The sequence below is a fragment of the Talpa occidentalis genome, unplaced genomic scaffold (assembly GCF_014898055.3).
Source record: "Talpa occidentalis isolate TD23 unplaced genomic scaffold, MPIMG_talOcc4v2.1 talOcc4.13, whole genome shotgun sequence".
Classification (NCBI taxonomy): Eukaryota; Metazoa; Chordata; class Mammalia; order Eulipotyphla; family Talpidae; genus Talpa; species Talpa occidentalis.
In genome coordinates this window covers 92,658,802-92,683,247 of record NW_023601322.1, presented here as the reverse complement: position 1 = coordinate 92,683,247, position 24,446 = coordinate 92,658,802, and the positions used below count along the sequence as shown (strand labels likewise).

The following is a 24,446-nucleotide window of genomic DNA, read 5'->3' as shown; positions in this document are numbered from 1 at the left end:
GATCCGTGTACCCAGCCTATGATAGAGTGCTACTTTCACGATGAGTCATACAACTTCTATAAAAAATTGCTGTATCACCGTAAAACCAAACTCCTTTCTATATTTCTGATCATGTTCCAGAACAATATGTACACAATGATTTAAGCATATTTTATGGAATTTCAAGATTGAATCTTCACATGAATATCATTTATTTATTTCCAAGGACCAAATTGCTCCTTTTTAAAGAAGTTTAAATTCTGGAAAAAGGGATCCTTTATTTCTGGATGGGTAGGGTCAGAGATTTCAATTTTGAAAACTAAGCTGTGGTAAGTACTAAAAACTATAATAGCAACAAATTCTGGTAAGAAAAAGCAATGCCATTTTGAATATTTTCCACTTTTTAAATAATTATGCTATCATTTTTCTCTCATTCATATCTCCCCACACTTACACACTTAGGGCAAAATTACCCTTAGAAATTGATTTTCAGTTTAACTTGGATTTGTACTTCTCATAGATCACATGTTCAGGCATCATTTATTTCCTTAAGGAGCTTAACGTAAATAAAATACTTAAATTTCCATATTAGTATATGTGTAGTTACAACTGCTTTAAGCTGTTGTTGACTTAATACCCCTTATTTACTCTTTCCAGTTAGTCTTTTTCTCCCCACTTGTTTATAAAGAACCTTTTAATAAAAAACTGGGCACAACATATATCATAAAGGTGACCACATTAAGTATTAACTTTAAGTTAATACTTGCTTCTCAGCTTCTGGATACAGTCTACCACAGCACATAATTTCACTTGGGATACAATTTCCTACTTTTGCATACCACTGAAATCTGTGGAAGTTTTTCCAGGTGGACCTCCAGGACTCTCTTTCATGGGAAGCAAAACCCATTCTTATCAGAGCAAAACCACAGATACCCAAAGACATTTTTATCTTAGCTACTTTCTTTCACTTGTGACCTTTTAAGATTTCCCCACAAGGACTTCAAAATCATCCGCTGTCACTGTGCAGTTTCTATGGAACCTCTTTCTTGTCTATCTCCTTTTATTTTTCTTGAACATCCAGATCAACAGTTAACATCTTCATGGAACTGTAATATTTTTTTCAACATGATGTCATTGCTGTTTAATTACATTCACTATTTAGTGTGGGCTACCCTGTCTATTACTCCAACTCTCTGCCCACTGCATCCCCCAAATGCATGCCTAGTTTTATTTTCTTTTTGTTAGTGGAGTCATCAGCATTTAAATGGCTGTAGCTCAAACCTGAGAATAATTCTTACAGTTTATTTTCCTCTTCCTTTTAGAGATCTTCTAGCTGTTACCCTACAGCAGAGGTAGTAAACAGGTCCTATTGATTTTTGTCTGTGGGGTGGCCTGGGTATCTATTCTGTCCTGTCCAGCCCCACCAACAAGGGCTAGTTCTAGTCTCATTATCACATGCATGATTTATTGCGACAATTCCCTGAGTCATGTCTCTGAGGGCATGTCTCCTGTCTCAACTCCTCTCATCAATCCTACACTGCTATTTTTCTAAAAGAGACTTTGGTTTGGCCTTTTTTTTTTTGCTTAAAAAACAAAACAAAAACAAAGCAGTATCTAATGTTTTTTTTTTTTTTTCCATTTATTACAGAATAAAACATCAACTCCTTGATACATTGTTTGGGACACTGCACAAAATGATACCAAAATAACGCTTAGGGATCCTTTTGGTGTTTCCTATACAAATAGAAGATACACCTACACCAGCTAAATACTGTACATTCCCATCTCAGAATTTTGCTCAGTATTTCTTTTTGCCTGCACTATTTACATGGGTGGTTTCCCCTTATTACTGAGGAGCTGGTTCAAAGACCACATTCTCCATAAATGTTTTTCTTATCATTGTCATTTCAATGAATTCCCTGTTCAGCATTCTTGTATCAACAACTAATATTTTACTTACATATTTTAACTCAGTGAAATTATGTGCATAAGTGCATGACCTCTAGCAGACTGTAGATATTACTCAAAATTTCCAGAATCTATTCCTGTGTCCCAGCCTTCATCATATAAATTTATACTTTACTTGTAGTAGGAATTTTATTATTAAATTTCATTGATTGAAGTACTGTTCTCTTGAATCTCAGTGATGGTTAGTCTTGTTCTGTATAAAGATCCATTTCTTAATTACTGTTGAACTCTTTAATACCAATTATTGGCAGATATCAGATAATTTTGACATATTTCTGTATTATTATTAAATTTTATAACTGAACATTAACATAGGATTCTTTGTGATTCAACACTTTCTGAAATTACATCAAAAATTAAAATTAAGTATAAAGAGGTAAGACTTATGGGTTAATAACTTTCTTAAAAAACAGAAACTTATTTTTAGCTAAACTTTGTTATTATGTCCTCTCTCTATTTTAACAGAAGTTTAAATATTTTCCAGCAGCTATAAAACCAAGAGCTCATGCGCGCATGCGCGCGCACCCACACATACCCCACCCCAAAATGGACAGTGTTCAGACATGAGATTCCTATTTATCTAGCAGTTGGGTGTCTTCAATGGGGATGCAAATGATGATTGCATCACTTGCAAGACTAAGAAGAAAAAGTATGAACTATTTAACATGATTAGTGGTGAGCAATGCTATCAAGCAAATGTGTATGTGTGACTGCGTACATAGCTCAATATAGAGATGATTTATCTATACACACATAGGCATGTATGTGAATACACAGAGCTCCTACTCCTTCCCTTCTTGTCTCCTTACCAAGCACAGACAATGATTCTTTCACATTTTTCTACCTGAGCCATTATTGTCACTAATGGATGGGAATCTTTGTTAACTGCTTGAATAATGTAAATGATACTAAATCATACTACCCTAAGTGCTAATTCTAATACATGCATCTGAAGGGTAAAACAGTTTCAATAACACCTTTGCCAATGGGAATGCAGTATATTCAAGAATTTTTTGGTGATGTTTTGTATTGTTTCAACAAGTGTTTTCAAGCTAGCCATAATGGTTGCTCTTAAGTTTGGTATGTGCTTGATATGCTGGTGTGATAACTAATCATCTTCCTATGTCCTATTTTCCAATATAAGAACTATTTTTCCTATTAAATTGGTTTGCTTTGTTCTTTCTAAAAGAACATTTAACTTTAGTCTTCTAATTTTTTTTTTTTTGTTTTACAAGTTAAGACTTTGAAATCAAAATGTGCTTTTCCATAACAGAACCCAGAGCTCTGAACTGATCTCTCTGCTTTCAGACAAATACAACACTGTTTGAATGTGGCACATTGAGAGTTCGTTTAATTTCAAGGTCTCTTTCAATTCCCTTTATTTTGCCCCTATACTAATGGTACAAAGTGACACTGTACTCCACAGGGACACCAATTACTTTTTAAGTAGAATTATAAAAGCTTTAGGACTAAATTATATAACCTTAGATAAATTTAATTAAGCATTTTTATTTAAAAATATTTTTTATTCAAAAAATGGTTTTATAAGGCCTCCCTGTTGGTACAAGGGATATGGTGGTGCAAGGGATATGATAGCACTATGAAGCTATCCACAGCCACTGCAACACCAGTTTGATCCCTGCCAGGGAGCTAACCCATATGTCACTGCAGACCTCTCCTGCTTCACCTGCTGCTCCCCTCAGCAGTGTATTTTAGTAGATCCACCTGTTCTGCTCCCCACTCTATCTCTGGTGAATCCTCTCACTCCACCGCCACCTCTAGCCTACATCCCAACTTTTGTATGCATAAATAAATAAATCTTTAAAAATGGCTTTATAGAGTCAGAAAAGATGAATAGAGTTCTGAGGTTATGTGTGCGTGCACACACACACACACAAACACATACAAACTCAAAGCAGGATTTATTTAGGTCAAGGATCAAGCACTTATATTCTTCCATATTAACACATAGCACTGAATAGAAAATCATTCAAACGTTTCTTTGTGTCTTAACTGTTTAAAGTATAATGAATTTATCCCAAACAACCAAAATAGGACAAACTGATCAACTAAGTTCTCCTGATAACAATAAGTAGGACTTGATTATAATCACAGTGAAGAGATCAGAATTTGATAGGAAGAGATTAAGATGAATATGAAATATCCAATACAATTTAAGGGAATCAGAAAATGTTGCCTTTTGCATCCAATGCTCACAGAATGCCCACCCTACACCTACAATCTCATATCCACCTTCACATGACCTTCATTAGGGAAGGGTTTTCATATGGTACACAGTGCCCACACTTAGATGTAATGGTTTTCAATAAGAATTGCATCAGTGTAAAAAAAAATAATAACAGCACAAAACACAGCAAAACAAAAACAGACAATTATAAGGCAGAGACATCCTGCAGGGGAGGAGGAGGGAGAGGGATCAGAGGGAGGGAGGGAGGAGCACAGGGGACTGAGGTGATGGTGCACAGGTGCCTTGGGGAAGGAAACTATGGGGACTACACCTGAGGGGGTGGAGGGAAGCAAATATTGTTTAAAAATGAACAATGATGTAAAAAATAAAGAAAAAAATAAAAAGAGAAAAAAAATAAGTATTGCAAAGCAGTATGTTTGACTTCCAAATGGCCACTAGCTAAGAACAAATACAGATGTACACGGGTCAAGGACAGCCATAGAAAACTGTTCAATGACCTTTCCATACTAAAGTCTTTTAAAGGTTCTTTTTACATAGACCATCTCATTTTCACCCACTTTTTCTAATCAATAATTGTCTGTGATAGTTCTCTCCTTAAGTGGGGGCACATTTGCATAGTTCTTCCACTCTGCTCATTCCAGATGTTAGTCACATCAATTTCAAAGTCTTCTAAGATTTTTAACCAATACTAGTAACTGAGGAAAATGAATTTCACAGACAAACAAGACATAATAAATCTTAGTATCTCTATAATATTGTTTCTGGTACTCACCCACTCTTCATAGATTAGCTCTCTCTAAAGCCTTGCAAAGGAACTACTTGTCATATCTTATCTTGAGAGTTTTCCCACTAATTCTCTACACTCCTATTATTGCAAGTTTTGATTCTGTTGTTATTCATCAGATGTTTTCCCTTAAACTTCCCTCATACTTCCCACATAAATATTTGTCTTTATTTCTTATAATGTTATGCAGTATATGACAAATATCATAGTGCATGGTGATCATTTCGATCACACAAATGATTTAGATGAATTTTAATTTTATATGGACTGTAATGAAATGGTTTATGTATGCTAATCTTCTTGAATGTAGTCTTATTATGATTACTGATAATTTTATAATGATTATTAAAGGAGAATGTCTTTTTCTAAGGTATCCAGAGATGAAATATGATATTCTGTAACTCACTTTTAGAGTAAACGAAAGTCAGAAAAATTTGAAAAAAGTAACAGTCAAATAAGGAAAACTATTCAGTTTCATAAATAATCAGGAAAATGCAAATAACAATTTATACAATTTATGCCCACCAAATGCCAAATATTTAAAAATCTAAAATGCCAACATTGGAGAGAATAAACACTACAAAGAAATGAAGTTTTGTGAACTAGAGCTAAAAGCATCAATACAGATGAAACTCAGAAATAACAGTAAGGAAAATAATTGCAAAGAATCTGTATGTTAACACTCAAGATCCAGGATCCTAATTATCTCTCCAGTGAAAAAAGTGGTATGTGTTTGGAGGTGGTAGTATATTCTAAATTAAATGCATCATCAACACAATTTTCATCATTCTTTAAATGACAGACATTCATTAGATAAATAGAGAGATAGAGATATACACACATACATGTATGTGTTATTTAGAATGTCTGAATACTTTCAAAATTATAAAAATAAAGCAAATCAAAGGAAGAAAAAAGTTGCAGTGGTAATTATTAACCCCAGCAAAGAGCTAGAGAATTAGGTTTAGGGTTGATAAGAAAAATGATGAGCTGAATGAAAATAAAATGCAAAGCTCTAAGAAAGACTTAACAGTTAAATCTATTATGTGAATCACTATATTCTAGCTGCCTTTGGATCGTATAACCAAGGGGCCTTTCTCCATAATTATTTCATTGATTTCAGAACAAAATGTTTATTTCTGTAGGGACTATGAGGTATAAGAGGAACACGTTTTTGTTTTGTTATAATTTTGTCTCTAGTACTTCTGCTGATATGACACCATTTTGATTCTTATCAATGAATTAAACAGAGGCCTTAGCTGAGACTTCTTTATACACTGAACTAATTAATTGACTAATTAATCATTATTTTTATCACCACTGAGTGTGACAAAATATACAAAACCAAGCAGAAAATATTCCTGAAATCCTCCCCAGGGTTTTTAAGGCATTTGCCGGGACTCCTAGGACCCTCACGAGGGTTGTTTTTCCACCTTGCTGAGACGAGTTTGGTTGCTTTCACCAAAACATTTCTAACAGTTCTCTTTCCCAGGGAGACGACTGCTACAACTTGAGCAGCAACGCCTAGCTCATGGACTTTAATTGTGTTTTTCCCCTGGTGTATCCAGATACTTCTCTCTGCTCAGTAATTATTTTATTCTTTAAACCTACCAAAGTGAGCAGTCATGTTAGTGTTAGATCTATTATTACAACCTGTTTTGAGTGCAAATGAATTTGAGGACTATCTAAGCTTAAATTAAACTTCAATTGTACACAATCTGCTTTAAAATCTATTCTAAGCAAAAAATACACACTTGGTAATAGATCTTATTTTAAAATATACTTTTAAAGATGTGTTGATAATTGACTGTACTTAAAAGCAGTTTTAAATGAAAGAATGCCCTTAAGGCACTTGCATGTATCCAAAAAGCAAACATGTTCACAATGAACATTGTAATTAAGAAAATAAACAGAAATCTAAATTTTCTCAACAAAATGTAGTTTCTTGGCATAATACGTAAAAATGAGGATTTGGCTTTAGTCTATTGGTACTTAATCCTTAGATGTCATTCAAATTCAGAAATATTTATTATGTAGAGCTATTCAGTACATTTCCACCATATTAGAAAGGGTGATACTGCAATTCTTCTTAGTCTAGGGTTCACTAGTAGGAAGGAAAGAATAAAAAAGAATTCAAAATGCCAAATTCCATGCTGTCAACTCCTACCCTCCCTTTATGAAAGAGGAACTGCCTTCTGTCCCTAATCTAGGGACAAGTTACCTTCAATCTGCTGTGAAATATCTTTGATAAAATCTGAATTTACCTGTCTGGGCCAGGAAGGTCACAGTTTTCTTAAGTCACAATTTTAGAAATCATGGAATTATTTTTCCTTTTATTTCACCCATTCTTATTCAAATTATTAACTGAAGTTTTAAGATTTTCTTCTATAATTGATTTCTTTTTTCCTACATAGACCACTCTGACTTTGGTTAATGTATCAATTACTGCAAAGTTTGAACTAGTACTTTCAGTAGCAAAACATTTTCTCAAATATTTTCATTGTAGCATTTCCTTGTTTAAAAGTGTTTTCACAAGTCTGTTAGCACTGACCAAAACTTATTTCCCTGCACTTCAAAAGTGTCTATTAACAGGTCCCTCTGTATCTATTAATTAACATCTGTTTTTTTTTTGTCATTTAATTTTTATAACATCCAGGTTAAGATACTGCTAAATTGCTTTATCTGGATCAAAACTTATTACTGGTTTAGGTACAGTTTCATTAAAAAACACTATGTGGGGAAACAGATCAAACCAAATACCCTATTAGTCACCTATTTTGTACTTGAGATTTACAACATAGTTTTATTTTTCTGATTTCACCCCATAGTCTAAATATACATATCACTTCACTTGAAGCTCACAACTCTCCTTAAATTATTCTTTCTTATGGTAGTACATTAATTCTGTAACTAACTGTTAAAAAACAATAAAATAATTGGCAATTAAATATTTTCAAATAATGTTTAAGGTTTCTTATTACATACTTTGGGATATAATTAAATATATGTGGAAAACTGTCCTAACACCTAATTTTGGAGTTTCCTCAAGTACATGAATCTGCTAAGTCAGAGTTAAGGGCACTGTTTATTTGGGGACTCAGTATAAAGAGAAATGACCATTCATTGGAGTCAGTAGAAGATGCATCACATTCTCATAAGAAGTAGGACTTGAAACATCTCTTGAAATACTGGTAGGTTCAAGGAAGTGTTTTAGTCAAAACACAGAAGTTGAGGAAAAAATGCTAAGGTCACCATGAACAAGCCATTAGTGCAAAATAGACAATGGGCTAGCCTAACAGAAATAGTGGCTATTGGGAGGCAATAGAGATAGATGTTGATGACTCAACAAAAACAAAGCAAACAATCCAGTCAAAAAATAGGCAGAAGAGCTAAAAAGACATTTCTCCAAAGAATGGAGGAAATGCAAATGACCAACAGGTATATGAAAAATGTTCAGCATCACTTATAATCAGGGAAATGCAAATCAAAACCACAATGAACAAATGTTGGTGAGAATACAGAGAGCAAGGAACACTCTTACACTGCTGGTGGGAATGCAGACAGGTCCAACCACTATGGAAAGCTGTGTGGAGGACCCTCGAATTACTAAAAATGGAGATACTATTTGATCCATCAATTCCACTCGTAGGAATTTACCCAAAGGACACAAAAACATTAATTCAAAAGGAAAACATGAATGTTTATTGCAGCACTACTTAAAATAGCAAAGATATGGAAACAACCTAAATGGTAACTGGATCAAGAAGATGTGGTATATATACTCAATGAAATACTATTCAGCCATCAAAAAATGATAAACTCATGTCATTTGCAACAACATGGATGGGACTGGAAGGGATTATGCTCAGTGAAATAAGTGAGAAGGAAAAAGAAAACTATCCTATGGTTTCACTTACAGGAAGAATGTAGAAGAATCTAACGAGGGATCGGGGGAAAAAAAAGACAAAACTAGCAGCCAAATTATAAATTGGAAACATTCAGCAGGTGAGGGGGAGGGAGAGGGATTAAAACAGGTACAGGAAGAGCAGAAGAGACTATGGTGATGGTTCATTGGTGACTAAGTATTGGGATATTTTAGGGGGACTACACTTGAGGGGAGAAATCAAATGTTATACAAAAATGAAAAATGATATTTTTATATATATGCATACATATTAAAAAAAGAGTAGGTATTAAAAATTGTACATTTGAGTTAACACACATAAATCTAGGACCTTAATATAAGAAGTTGGCATATTTAAGCAGATGATGTGTTAATGCAGTCTTATATATGGCAGATGCTTTATGGTCATATTTTCTCAAAATTGTAGGCATAAGAATGTCAATAATGATCCAGCAGCAAGAATGACAAGTCACAGAAGTGATCAAAGCACCAATATTATTGTGAGGATCAATAGTAAATCCAATTTCATTTCCCATGTGGTGGTCCATATTCACTATGCTCATGTCTTTTAAAACCCTCTTAGGGAAAGAATTTTATTCTGTCTTAGGAGAAATGAAAAAAACAACATATGGCATAATTTTGCCAAACTTCTATGATTATACCAAATGTTGGAACGAAGGCTAAAGCATCATCCATAGAAATAATATTAGGGGCCATCAAGAAGTCTTCTAGGGGCCTCCCTGGTGGTGCAAGGGGTTAAGCACAGCACTGTAAAGCTGTTTGCAGCCTCTGCAGCACAAGTTTGATCACGGCCGACCAGGGAGCTACCGACATGGCGCAGCAGACCTCTCCTGTCTTGTCCGCTGCTCCCCTTAACAGTGTATTTCAGTCAGTCTGTCTGTTCTGTTCCCCACTCTGTCTCTGGTGAACCCTCTACCCCCCACACCTCTGGCCTGTACCCCAGTTCTTGTATGCATCAATAAATAAATCTTTAAAAAGAAGACTTCTAAAATTTGAACAATTGAGATGACCATTTATTACTTTAACTTTCCCTGAAAATACTTTTATTGCTCAACTGATAATCAATTTTGAGATGAATATTACACGTAACAAAAGTCATTATCAAAACAAGAGTTGGCTTTCAAACCCCAGAAAGAATAGCGCAAATGTGTAAAATCATTCTAAGCAATCTGAGATCATCTGCAGTGACCAGAGATATGGTTGTACAGGAAGCATTCTGTGAATGCCTTGAGGGCTACTTAGATATATTACTTGACAAGGGCATAACCATATATTTCTAACTTTATGTTAGTATTTCACAATCTTTCAAAATACATTTCTCTAAATCTGTATAAATATGAATCATGTTTCTCCCCTATCTTGAGTTCTTAGATATGTTTATGATTTTGAAATGTGAATAAGCCAGGATTTATATTAATTTAAAGAAATAGTAAATACAGAAATGTAAGAAAAAACAATAACCAGAGCTCAAGAGGTATCTCTAAATCCTTTAACAACAATGCCCAAAATTAAGTATTTGAAACCCAGTTAAGTGATGCTTCAGTCAGTGGTTCATTGAACGCAGAGGACACTATTCCACATGCACCTTGAAGATTTAAAAAAATGACTTACTGGTTTTAATCATGACTTTTAAATAGTGGTCTTAAGGCCTTAGCACAGAGGATAAAAAGCTGTTATTTTGATGTGATATACAGATTTTATCTTTGGAGTATAAAATATCCAACAACCAGAAATTCAAAAAAGTTGATATTAACAATCTTTACTTTCATCATATTTTTATGTTCTACCCCCATTGTTTTTATATGTTTGTTAAAACTATTTGTGAAAAACTGCCTTGCTAATATATAACAACACAGGAATAAGAGAGAATGTTGACTGAATTAAGATGAATGAAGAGGGAGTTATTTTCAGAATTACTTACATGACCTAGTGTAATATACTTGGCTTTTTTTTAAATCTAGTAACAACAGGGTGAATTTGTTACACCATCAATTTGAGTAGAACCCAGAAGCATTACCAATAACACTGTTGTGTTACCCTAAACAATATAAATATAATAGCAATAGTGATGAAAATTCCGAGGTCAGCTCCATTACGCATTCTCTATAAAAATACTTTTGTTCATCTGTATGAACAAGAATATGAAAATTTCACATAAACAAATGCTATGCTTATTTGATGTGAGAGGTTTGGAGCTGCTTCTTCACCTGGTATTGAAACCACCAAGCCAAACACAAGAAGAATAGGAGGATCAGTACAGGGTAGAGTTCTATGACTGCATTAGTCTCACTCCCACAAACTCAGACATGCTAGAATAAGGGAGGCAGTTCTATTGGGTTTCATGGTGGCAGGCATAGAAGAGGCAAGGACTTTAAGTTTAAATGCTCTGGATATTTTAGTTCCATCTCCCTCTGAAGCATCTGGTATTTGTATGAGGAATGGTTAAATTCAAAATTATTTTATGTCTCTATTTGATTTCAGATCTACTACATCTTAACATCTTTAGCAATCAGGAATCTACAACAGTCAAATTTATATCTTACCCACACCACCAAGTTAGTGAAATAAAAATTATGATATGATTTAAAAATCTTCTTACCTTCACATCTTTGACATTCATCCTTGTTCCTTCCTTTCCAACAAAGATATCATCAATGTCCACAAGGATATACCTGTCCAAGGATAATGTGAGCCTCTTCCCTGACAAGAACGAAACAGCATCTATGAAGATGAGCTTGTGCAGCCAAAAGTTTAAGTTGTTGCCAAAAAGAACTCGCTGAATTCCATCATGAAGCCCCAGATCCTGAATCACTGTGGCATGGAATGGTTTGCTGGGTGAGGATGAAAGGGGCTTTTCTGTCTGTAATTCAGTTAAAAGCACGGGCTGGTAGGTTGAATGATTATACTGGAAAATAGTCCAGTCTTCGCCAGGAAGCGGGCCTTTTTCAACCTTGGGGGCTTTGGTAATATGCAGCAAAGGAGACTGAGGGTTGACAAAACAGTCTCGTAGAGCTAGATTATTGAGAAGGGTCAATGGAAAGCCTTTGAGTTGTGTGCTTGGTAAGCTGTTCTCATTGGCTTTATGAAAACCAATTATACTAACACTGTATTCCACACAGTATTTTTCTAAAAGCTCTCGATTCCATGAGTCCATGCTGACATACTTCAGAATGTTTTCATAAATAACTAAAATATATTTGCCTTTACTATTATCCGTAAGAGGAGGTATATCACCCTTTCCAGGGGCGATGACCATGTGATATTGAAATCGGCTGGACTCCAATATAGCAATGATATCTTGACCCAGTTGTGAGTACTGACTCTCCACAAACAGGAGCACAGTAGGATCAGTTTTGGATGTATCGATGGGTTTAACTGTTTTCAGCTCCATCGACCGATATGGTAGAATTTTGACATCAGCACATTCTGCTTCTGCAGTAGTTTCAATAAGCGACATTTCCTGTTTATAGCCGGAGTAGAGGAAATAAGCAGAAATGACAATGCTCACCAAGCAAAAGGTAGCTAAGAGAACAATCAATGTTCGAAAACTTCTCCGCAGTTTCACAATTAGATTCATCTTTTAAAATACTGCTTTGGAAGCTCTGTCCAGTTTCTTTTCCTAAAGTGCCATAGTGAATAAAGTACGAGATGGTACAAATATCACTTCCGAAAAGTTCATGTAACCATGGCAAACCATGTAAAACGTTGGGAGTGATCACAACCAAGTTAATACTGGAAAGCAATGGTGCCAGAGAGCCAAAGAAGAGATTCCAAATATGTCCAATATCAAAGATTGCTGTAGAATCCTTTAAACATTATCTGAAAAAGGAGAAATAAAATGACTAAGGCAAAATTAGAAGTTGAATATTTACATACATACACAGAAGTGAAAAAATGCACGTAGAAAGGACAATTTCAGTATGCTAATATGTTAAAATATTAATAACCAGACATTTATGATCTAGACTTTACTACTTAGAGAATAGATTTTTCATGTCCTCAAGAGTATAAAACATGATTTTATGTTGCAGAGTTATCCACATATTTATGGAAATATATTATGATCATTTTTCAAATTAAGACCCTGAAAACACAGGGGTAAGAAAGAAAGCATTAGGGTAAAATGTTAATTACTATTAGCGTTACTTGTACAGGGCTGGCAAACATTACGAACATAGTATTTAGAAAATAAGGTGTTTGTGCAGGGTTGAAGTAGTGGAGCATGTTCTTAAGTGTCTGGGGAGGCAAGCTGAGGAACTTTTAGGTAGATCACAGTAGTAGATTTTTCCCTTAATAACAGATCCTTTTCTGAAATCACAGACACTTGGTCCCATTCAGAAAAAAGCCAAAGAGAGTATCTCTCTATCTCCATCCTGTATTCCATTCCTGAATTCCTCCAAGTTCTTATTATTTGATGCAAAATCCATTTAAGCAAACATGGAATCAGCTTCCCCTTCACATATTGCTACACTGCACTGTCCAGGAAGAACAAAACTCTAATTCACTTACTTTGGGGGTTTGTTTAATATTTTAAAAAGAAATTTAATCAGGAATTGAAAAAAGCTAGGCACATGATAAGTGAATATTTTGTTTAATCTTTATTCTGACATCAAGAATGTGATTTATATGACTTTTATTTTTGAATCTACAAAAAATGAGATGTCAATTTTGCATATTAGAACAGCTCATTCCACCAAGAAATAGTGAAAAAGAAATTAAAAGCATATGGAACAAGAATCTGCCAATAAAAGAATAAATAAAATTTAAATGTGACATTTATTGAACATTAATATGATCAAAGTTAGAAGAATGATAGATACATATCAACACTGCTGTAGATAAATACGAGAGAGAGAGAGAGGGAGTGAGAGAGAGAGAGAGAGAGAGAGAGAGAGAGAGAATATGAATGTGCGTTTCTGTCCTTGGTTCTTGGCAAAGAGTTCTCAAAATCTTTGTAAATTCCCAGGTAATAAAAGATCTAGGAACAACTTGTGTTTTAATATTTGTTTTTCTGTCCTGGTTTCTGACACAGGGCTTATGAGGGAATACTTGGTGGGCTCCTAATGGGGACTGGTCACCAGAAAGATCAAACTTTTCAACTCTATCCATAACCTTTGACAAGGGGTAGAGAAACTAGAAACTGAGTTACTGATCAATCATTTCCACATGACGGTGCCTTCATACAAATCCCAATAGCAGGGGATTTGGAGAGAGTTGATGAGTGCACACATCCAACTCCACATGGACAAGTTCCTGTACTCAGGACCCTCCCAGATCTTGCCCTATATATCTCTCAATCTGGCTGTTCATCTTTGCCCCTTATTGCATAATAAACTTTGCAGTGTAAGTTAGTTTCTTTGAGTTCTGCTATCTGTGATAGCAAATATCGAACACCATCGGAGAGGTCAGGAAAATGATTGACTTGCAGCCTGGAAGAACAGAAGTTGTGGAGTAACTCGGAGACAAACTAGATTCTATCAACTGACATCTTAGTTGTGTGGGGGTGGGGATTAGGGAGTGGGAGTCAGTTTTCTGGACTGAGATATGAAACTGTGGAATCTCCACTGACTTCTAGTGAGTGTCAGAATGGAATTGAACTGGAAAGCACCTAGCTGGTGCGACAAAGTGTTGCTTGATGCAGGGGAACACTTCGTATGTGCTGTTGAGTGTGTGGTGGAGTGTGAGAGTAAAGAAGAAACACATGGTAGGAAAAACTGTTTTTCTTTGTACGTATTCAGTATTATGTTCCTTAAAAGGAAAACAAATGGCAAGACAATACAGGGATAAGAAAATCAGGTGAAGGATCTTGGAAAGGTGAAGTAAGAAATGTTATTAAGGTCATTTTTTTAAATACATATGGTGAGTTAAAAGAATATGGAGAGCCTCCCCAATGGCGCAGCGGGTTGAGTGCAGCACTGTGAAATTGTCTACAGCCTCTGTAGTGCGGGTTCGATTCCCAGCCAGCCAGGGAGATACCCACATGGCATGGCAGACCTCTCCTGTCATGCCTGTTGCTCCCCTCAGCAGTGTGTTTCGGTCCCTCTGCCTGTTCTGCTCCCCGCTCTGTCTCTGGTCAATCCTCTCACACTCCCATGCCTCTGGCCTTTACCCCAGTTCTTGTATAAAAATAAATAAATCTTAAAAAAAAATTATGGATATCCCTTAAGGGCATGGTGAAGATGTAACACTATATTTCCAAATTCTAAAAATACATTGCTTATATTCTTAAGGGGTAAGGGAACAGGCTGGATTTTTTATTTCACCCTATTTATTTCACATTAATCCAATGTACTGTGTAGGGTGAAACTGAGACCAGTTAGCAACAAATAGACACAAATAGAAGTTATTTGTCCTGCTTTCTCCTTTTACCATGATGTTTACCTTCCATATTTGATTTACTGGACACAGGTACCAAATGATTGGGAAATTGCATTTATGAAGAACAGATATGTCCTCAATCACTATAACAAGCAAGTTAAGTAGGTTTTGATTCCAATCCTTCTAACTCTGCCTTTCACATACATGAATAACTCTGTTGTTAAAATTTTGGAGAGACCGAACATTTGTTTTTGCAACAACTTATGCTAAAATTGTGGACTGCATAGCCCTTATGCAGATTTCAGTGAGAAAATGGGAGACTTTTCAAAGTGCCTTCTTACTTGTTCTCATTCTTATTTTCTTATTTTTACTTATAACTTCAAGTGTGACTTATCACCTCAATTGTAGTAGAAAAACTATCTCCCAGAATCTTCCATTCTCTTTCAAGACTAGATAATGTGAAAAATTGGTATTTTCTATCCTTGTTTTAAAAGATTTATTTGAATTATTCCCAAACGTGTCTAGATTTTCTGAAATATATGGTACATACCCCAGTTACCAAGCATCCTTAATCATTGTAATTTTTTTAGTCATCTCTGGTAGCAGCAGAGGAATTACTAAAAATATTAAAAAAATAAAGTCACTAAAGGTACTATTAGAATTAATGCTGTTTTGGGGAAAGTAGGGAATTTAGAAGGAATCACAACGAATGTGTGTGTGTGTGTGTGTGTGTGTGTGTGTGAGATGCTTTACTGAAGGTGTCTGATGACCTATACAGAACATCAAAGATGTTCATTTAAGTTCAGCTGAAATTAAAAAAAAAAAAAACTAATTTACTAAGATATTGAGTGGCTACTACTTGCTGGTCACTAGGCTCCACCATTTTAGGATGAACTGAAATGTTGGGGTATTAAGAGACTGATATTATGCTACTAGTGATGTGTGATGCTAAAAACGCCACCACTGAACTAGGGAGAAAAATCAATGATTAAATTAGTTGAACCAAAAATTTAGCAGTTACCACAATTAAATGATTTAACTCAGATATCGACAAGTCTAATTTCAATTTTTAAAATTCAGATCTTCAAAGCCAGAAATATCAATTCCACAGTAAAGGGAAAAAATCTAAAGGTGCATTGAATCAGCTCAGAAGGAGCGGTATTTAATTTGGGATCACTTTAGAACTATCAATAATTCAACCAGACTTGACTTTTCATGAAACACAGGGTAAAACATTTTATCAAACAACTTGTCTCATCTGCTTTATGAATCTTCCCTTTGCTTTTAGAAATACTGTAAAAAATTAAATTACATTTCATATTAATAAAGCAGCAGTTTTAATTTTAAATTGTGTTATGCAAATATTTAAACATTTACTCACACATTAATGGCAACTGTACTCTCTTAAAGAGAATTGCAATATCTATAACCATATTCAAGAGAAAGACATTTTTTCCTTTCAGATTGTAAGACAGCATCACATAAACAAAAAGGAAATGGACCAGAAAAGTTTTTATCTACTTCACTAACTGTTAGGATAATTAGTGCTCTATGTCCTCGTATTTGTTAATTATATGCATGTGTACTGTTATTTCCATGCCTGGGTTCCAATACAGATTATTTATTTTTCTGGGTGATGGTCTAAAGGTTTCTGGGGGGCCTCCCTGGTGGCGCAGAGGGTTGAGCACAGTGCTGTGGGGCTGTTCCAGCCACTGCAGCGCGGGTTTGAGTCCCGGCCAGCCAAGGAGCTACCCACATGGCGCGGCAGACCTCTCCTGTCTCGCCCGCTGCTCCTCTCAGCAGTATTTTCAGTCCATCTGCCTGTTCTGCTTCCTGCTCTGTTTCTCTGGTGAATCATCTCACCCTCCCATGCCTCTGGCCTGCACCCCATCTCTTGTATAAATACATACATCTTTTAAAAAAAAGTTTTGGGAAGCAGTACTCCGGAGGGCACAACTAATTCAAATGATTTAACATGGCTTTTAGAGAATTATAAATATCATAAAAAAGTTTTATCTAAAGATGAATATATTCTTTTAAGATTCCAAGGTTTCTGAAAATATCTACTATTGTTTCACCAGAAATTGAGAGCAGGAATTGTCTGATATCTCCCTACTTGAGCCATTGATGATCCTTTCAGCTTCCAGGACATGAAATACTGTGTTATTATTTTCAAGACAACCATGAATAACATTTTTCCCCAAAATGAAGGTACAAAGTGATGAGTAATTGTTATGTTTAATCAAAATCCAAGTACTGCACTTAGTTCATGACTTTCTACAATGATGTTCTTTCCTCCTCTTGTAAATAACCAGTTTATTATTGCCTAACTTTTATACCCTTTATATTTTCTTGATTTCAGTGACATAATATAAATTTCTTTTCATTCCCAAAGTGTGCATTTTTATCAGTAAAAACTCCTAAAAGTGTCATTTCAAACATAATGATAACATTACTACCACCATATTATGTTATAACATAATATTCTACTAGGTACATAGCTCTGAGCTACCAGCTATATTAGCACTTCAAAAGATTATGAAGGCAGCTCAGTAAATAGAAGAGTAAATGCTGTGTAATTTCTTTTAGTACCTTTTTCTGGATATATATAAACGTGTGTGTGTGTGTGTGTATAATGCCTACTGACATTTTCCTCAGTTTTGTTTTCTAAAGCAGAGGAACAAGATTTTTTAAAAGGAAGACCTTGTAATACAATAAGTATCTATGTATTTAATCTTATTTTTTAGAAAAACATAGGAATTTTTACAAGAAAAATACTCAGTAGACATTTGTTTTGCTTTGCCATAAAATATTTCCAGATATAATTACAGAAATGCTATTTGTGGACAATTAGAGAGGTCTAATAAAGTAATACTTAACTATCACTGTATATTTATTTTGATATTCATAATTTTATCCTTAACACTAGTGAAATAATATCTCCAGAATACGTGGTCCAGAATGAAACAGAAGTCAGCAGCTTGGGATGCCTGTGTCTCCTCACAGGTTTCCTGGAAGCCAGACAATCCGCTCAGAACCTTGGGATAATTTTGGGTTGGGGTAGATCTGTGCCATCTGTCTGACATTTGTCTACACTTAGGGGTCACATTTACAATGGGACATTCAGAATTAAACTAGGACCAGAAGAGCTATCTAAAGTCCTGTCTGTTTTGGATATGGTGCTATTTTCTCCCTTAAATAGAAAGAAAAGACATTCAGCCAGGATCCAGTCATCAAATAAATATGTTACCTTTATTAAAAACTGGAGGTAGGGCCTCCCCTGGTGGCGCAGTGGTTGAGCGCTGGGCTGCGAAGCTGCCTGCCGCCTCTGCAGCGCTGGTTTGATCACTGGCTGCCCCCGAGGGCCCCATATGGCGCGCAGACTCTCCTGCTGAGCCCGCTGCTCCCCTCAGCAGTGTATTTCGTCAGTCTGCCTGTTCTGCTCCCTGCTCTGGCTCTGGTGAATTCTCTCGCCCTCCCGCGCTTCTGACTGTACCCAGTGCTTGTATAAATAAACAAATCTTAAAAAAATAAAATAAAATAACTTGGAGGTAATGTGTAGGTAGCTAGCCATAAGCAGCATCTACAAGTCTTGCTTGGTTATTCTAATTGTTTGATAATCAAATGGCTTCAGTCTCTACCATTCACTCATTATTCACTCTATATGCCTGCCCTATATTTATTTTAGTGTAAGAATCCAGATGCCATGATACTCTTAAAAATGGTAACTCACACTCATCTTCATAAAAGATTTCCTCAACCAAAGCATCTGTCTTAATCTTTCTGGACATCTTAAGAGTCATGGTTTTTGTAAGTTTACTCTTGCACAATTGTTTCATGCTTTCTGCTCTTCTCATATTGGAACTTGTGAAGTTTCTGAATGATAAATTGTTTCTCCTCTTTCTTACCCTAGCTAGTCCATATTCATTTTAGATAAAGTACACTGATATATTTTGTTTTAGATAAAACTACATCAAGAAAATGATCTCTGCCTTTGCACAGCAGGTTTGGGTAGGGTGTCCCCATTTTTTTCACCAGAGCAGCCTCTATCATAGGACATTGCGATGTAATGATCCCCAAATTTCCATCATCTATTCAGAGTTGAATCTTCTGCACTTTGTAGATCACCTTGTGTGCCATACATTAAATGAAAAAAGCAAAGAAAAACTTATTTACAAAAATAAAACAGATTTGATTCAGGACATCACAAAGCCAAGAAATGTTATATGGCAGAGAGAGACTGGGTTCAACTCCAATTATGGCACTGGAGAACAGGATTCATAGCCAAGGAGCTGAGTTGAGGGGGTCAGTGAGAAGAAAATCACTAAGAAGAGTCATCAGATGTAATGGGGATTCTGGCTAAACCTACCCAATAGTATTCTTGCTGAGAACAAGCAAAGGATGCTCTAACATTATTTGGGGGTCATGTAGGATGGTGAATCGGATCATACAACTATTGAGGTGATCAGATATCAAAGACTGAAGGTTCTGGTAAAACTGATTTAATAGTGTTCTTGCTAAAATTAGATTTTGCAAGGAAGTACACAGGTAGGCCAAAGAGAAGTTTCAGAAACCCAAGGTTTGGTGAAGAAAAGAGTATTTGTCACTTGAACAAAACAATCATGTCAAATGAAAAACTTATTCATATCTTGCACATATCCATCTTCATTCATTACTAATAAAGTGTTTCCCTTTCCTCAAGCAAAACCCAGTAATAAATTGGACACATAGCAGGAACTTAGAAATCTGGACTAAGGCAGTTAAGTTAATCTTTCATGTTAAAATATTAGTAACAGTTTTACTGAAACATTATCTTAGAATTTAGTCTAAGATTTAAAAAATTGGGAAGTGATTTTCACCACACTTTCTCTAAGTTTACTTTTATTTTTAAAGATTTATTTTATTTATTTATACAAGCACTGGGTACATTCAGAAGTGCGGGAGGGTGAGATAATTCGCCAGAGTGAGAGCAAAGAGCAGAGCAGGCAGGCTGAGGAAGTACACTGCTGAGGGCAGCAGCAGGCGGCAGGAGAGGTCTGCGCGCCATGTGGGACCCTCACCCAGCAGCCTGGGATAGAACCAGCGCTTCAGAGGCTGTGGGCAGCTTCGCAACCAAGGGCTCAACCTCTGTGCCACCGGGGAGGCCCTCTCTAAGTTTACTTTTAACTAAGACATGAGTCTGATGAGTTCAAGTTTGTCAAAAGTTATATGCCAAAACACCAAATTCATATCTGTCTGTTATTGGAAAGGAAAATACAATACTTGGAGTAAAACAGGTGATTCCCAAAAGTCAAAGTTTTATCTAGCCCTGTGAATGATCTAAGCATCTCTGATAAAGTTGATCAAGCTGGGTCTTCAGGAATGGCAAGTATGCATCCATCCATTGGCCTAGGCTGGTTTGCAAAATTTGCTCAAGACTATGATGCACATAGAATACTGGGGTACAGGAAACTACAGCTCTACATACACACATGCATCTATGTCAGGTGCCTGCAACAGTAGCTGTGCTGTGAGATATTCAGGGATTCTCGGCAGTGAGATCAGTGGCAGATAGAAAAAACAGAATGGGCCTAAATCTGTCAATTACAGATGAGAACTAGAAAGACACTGAACAACTTGGTGACAAGAGAGTGGAAGAACCAATAATACCAGCACTGGGATTATTAACCTAAGAGCACATCTGTACCCCCAAACGATGGAAATCTGGAGAAATTTGGATTTTATTAATATATTTATCTCCAGAATATACTTTTGTGTCAGCCTATCATTTCATAAATACAAGGATAAACACATTCAAACCACAATAAAGATAATTTAATTAAAATAATAAAAATTAAAATATTAAAGACTTTTATTTTAGTCAACTTTTTAAAAGCACAAACAATAAAGACAGGTTAGTCAATCATATTTGGCATTTTGTCTTTCTAGGATTGCAGATGCATGTTGATCTATCACATTTATTTGTAAAGTGAAAATATTTGCTTTCTAAAATGCATTACTTCTGTATTTCTAAACACTCTTTGGATCACCTAGCCTTTTCAACACTAGAGGGCAATATGTTCTTGCTTTTATTGAAAAATTAGACCTACAGAACCTGCTCTCCTTTGCCAGCTTGCCAAACAAAAGAAAGGGCTAGCTAGGTGAGTGCAGAGCAGAGGTAACTTTGCTCTCTAGACATACATTTTGCTGTTGAAATCAGAGAAATATATTAATATTAAATCATCAATTATGCCACATTTTCTACCAAATATATTTTAGTTCAATCTCTTCCTAATATTTGTAATAAACCATCAATATTATATTGATTGTGAATCTGTTTCTGAAATATTATTTCTAATTTTTGATTCAAACCTCTTTTTGTTGCTCCTACTATGTACAAGAAAGGGATTAATGGAATATCACCTCTGTTTAATACCTTGATAAGTATTTACCTTTAACTTTGAGAGTTAAATCTTTATCTTAAAAGAATTAATAGGGTCTCTCTCATGGCACAGGGATTAAGGTCTTAGCACTATCAAGCTATCACCAGCCACTGCAGTATGAGTTAGGTTGTGGGTCAGGAAGTAACCCACATGGCACAGCAGACCTCTCCTGTCTCGCCTGCTGCTTCCCTCAGCAGTATATTTCAGTCAATCTGCCTGTTCTGCTCCCCACTCTGTCTCCTCTTACCCCTACACCTCTGGTTTGTACCCCAATTCTTGTATGCACAGGGAAAAACAAAAACAGACTACATTTTCGAGGATTAATTCTACAGTTCTTTACTTGAGAGAACAAATGTATGTTTATTATTCAAAGATGTATAAAACCAAATTTGCCATATACTGGTTCCAAATCATTATTTTCTTTATTTTATATTTATTTATGTATTTTTTTTATTTTTTAAAGATTTATTTATGTATTTATACAAGCACTGGGTACAGTCAGAAGCACAGGAGGGTGAGAGAATTCACCAGAGCCAAAGCGGGAAGCAGAACAGGCAAAGTGACAAAGTACACTGCTGAGGGGAGCAGTGGGCAGCAGGAGAGGTTTGCGCGCCATGTGAGACCCTCACCAGGTGTCCGGGGACTGAACCGGTGCTGCAGAGGCTGCAGGCAGCTTCACAATCCAGCACACAACCGCTGCGCCACCGGGGAGGCCCTTATATTTATTTTTAAGGTACATATTATAATAACAATTTTTTGGTAAAAGTTAACATTCAATTTCATATGTCCCTATCATGCACACATATTTGTACAATTATATTTGCCAAGAAATACGATTCTAAATATGTGAATCTGCTTAAACTATTAACAAAATTATATTATTTTTGAAAGATTTATTTATTTTATGCATACAAGAGCTGGTGTGTAGGCCAGAGGTGCAGGGGATGAGAAGATCCATCAGAGACAGAGTGGGGAGCAGAATGTGCCTATCTACTAAAATACTCTTCTGAGGGGAGCACTGGGCGAGACAGGAGAGGTCTGTTGTGCCATGTGGGTCAGCTTCCTCTATGGGGATAGAACTCGTGCTGTGCTGCAGTGGCTGTGGATAGCTTTATAGTGCTGAGTCTTAACTCCTCGCACCCAGGGATAACCAACAATAATATCTTTAAAGCATTAATATAAATTGAATAGTAAGAAAAACTTATAAAGAAAAGGGAACTGTGTACACTATGATTTAGGGGATTTTATGATTTATCCTATTGCACAGTTATGTCTATTATGAAGTAGTAGAAATATAAAGCATAATATCTACATTTCATGTAAATAATGGTTACAATTGCTATTTAGAATATTATTATGATTTATTTGCAAAGGGAAATTTCTAGATGCTAACTTGTATTGCTAACAGTTATATCTTAGAGTTACATTGTTTTCCACTATAATTTATCATTTACCTGAAAATCTCTAAAAAATTGCAGATGAAATGGAAGATAATAGATCATTAGAAGGTGGTACATGCAAAGAAATGTATTCAAATTAATCATTTGAGTGTAATATGCAAACATCAAATTTGTTTCCTTTCCTTTCATGATTTCAGTTATTTTTTAACGTCAATGTCCCAAAATCAGTGCTAAAATATTTGTTAAGAAAGTGTATTGGGCCTACCTGGTAAAGCAACGGCTTAAGCACAGCACTGTGAAGATATCCACAGCCTCTGCAGCATGAGTTCGATACCTCAGGAAGCAACCCACATGGTATAGCAAACCTCTCCTGTCTAGCCTGCTGCTCCCCTCAGCAGTGTATTTCAGTCTGCCTGTTCTGTTCCTCACTCTGTCTCTGTTCCTCACCCCCTGCATTTCTGGTCTGTACCCCAGTTCTTGTATGCATAGATAAATCTTAAAAAAAAGAAAGTATATTTTAAGAACTACAAAATCATATTCAATATAACAAACTATACTATGAATGAGTACTGAATAAGACAGTAAAACACCTTGCAAACTGTACTTTGAATGCAGACATCAGGGGATTGAAAAATGCAATAAAAAAATGTTGTATTTAGTCATATCATTCCGACCAAATCATGATTAGGGTCACGTATACACACACAAGCCAAATCACAAAGGTCCATTTTGAAAAATTAGCCATAGAGTAAATACTACATAATAATCATTGCCAAAATTGAAATCTGAGCAGCTGATCAGGTGCTGCTGCTAATGCCTCTGGCATGTGGATGAAGGTTAAGACCACTAACCTACATGGAAGCTGCTCTGGATATGCTCCTTCACTTCACTGGCTTCTGATTCCAAATCAATGAGGGATAAATAGTAGACATTTTTAGTTTATGTGTCCATAACAGAAATTGTGATCTGATATTGAAAGTTAAGATGGAAACTCAAGATTATGTAATTCTCAAACACAGGAAGAATGTTGAAAGAGTTGAACACAACTGAAGAGAGAAGAATTAATAAAAATATAAGATATTCTAAGTGACTTTATATATAATAATAATAAAGTCTACGGAATTAAAAGTGAAATCAAAGATTAACTGAAATACATAAGAACAATACCATGAAAGTGAGAAGAGAAAAACTGGAGTAAGAATGTCCTAAAAACCCTGTATTAAAGACATATTAAGAGATTTTAGATATTGGTAAGTGTGCATAATTTGATTTTGAGTGACTCAGTAAAGAATTTATTTCTTCAAATTAGTAGAGATAAATGAAATTCAAGAAAAATATTCAATTTAGCAAAAATAAAGAAGCAAAAGAGAAATCTAGACAAGCACAAGACAAATGGAAAACACAAAATATCTTTTCATGTTATTAATTACATTAAATGTAA

The 24,446-nt window shown here is 35.5% G+C and overlaps 1 protein-coding gene across 1 annotated transcript in view; it reads right to left on the bottom strand.

Moving 5' to 3' along the window:
- The window catches only part of NDST4 (N-deacetylase and N-sulfotransferase 4), a 309,699-nt gene that overhangs the window by 168,299 nt on the left and 116,954 nt on the right, over positions 1-24,446 (bottom strand). Inside the window, exon 4 of the mRNA XM_037509533.2 lies at positions 11,465-12,684. Coding sequence (XP_037365430.2) covers positions 11,465-12,442 — 978 coding nt within the window. The 5' untranslated portion in view covers positions 12,443-12,684. The remainder of the gene's footprint in view (positions 1-11,464; positions 12,685-24,446) is intronic.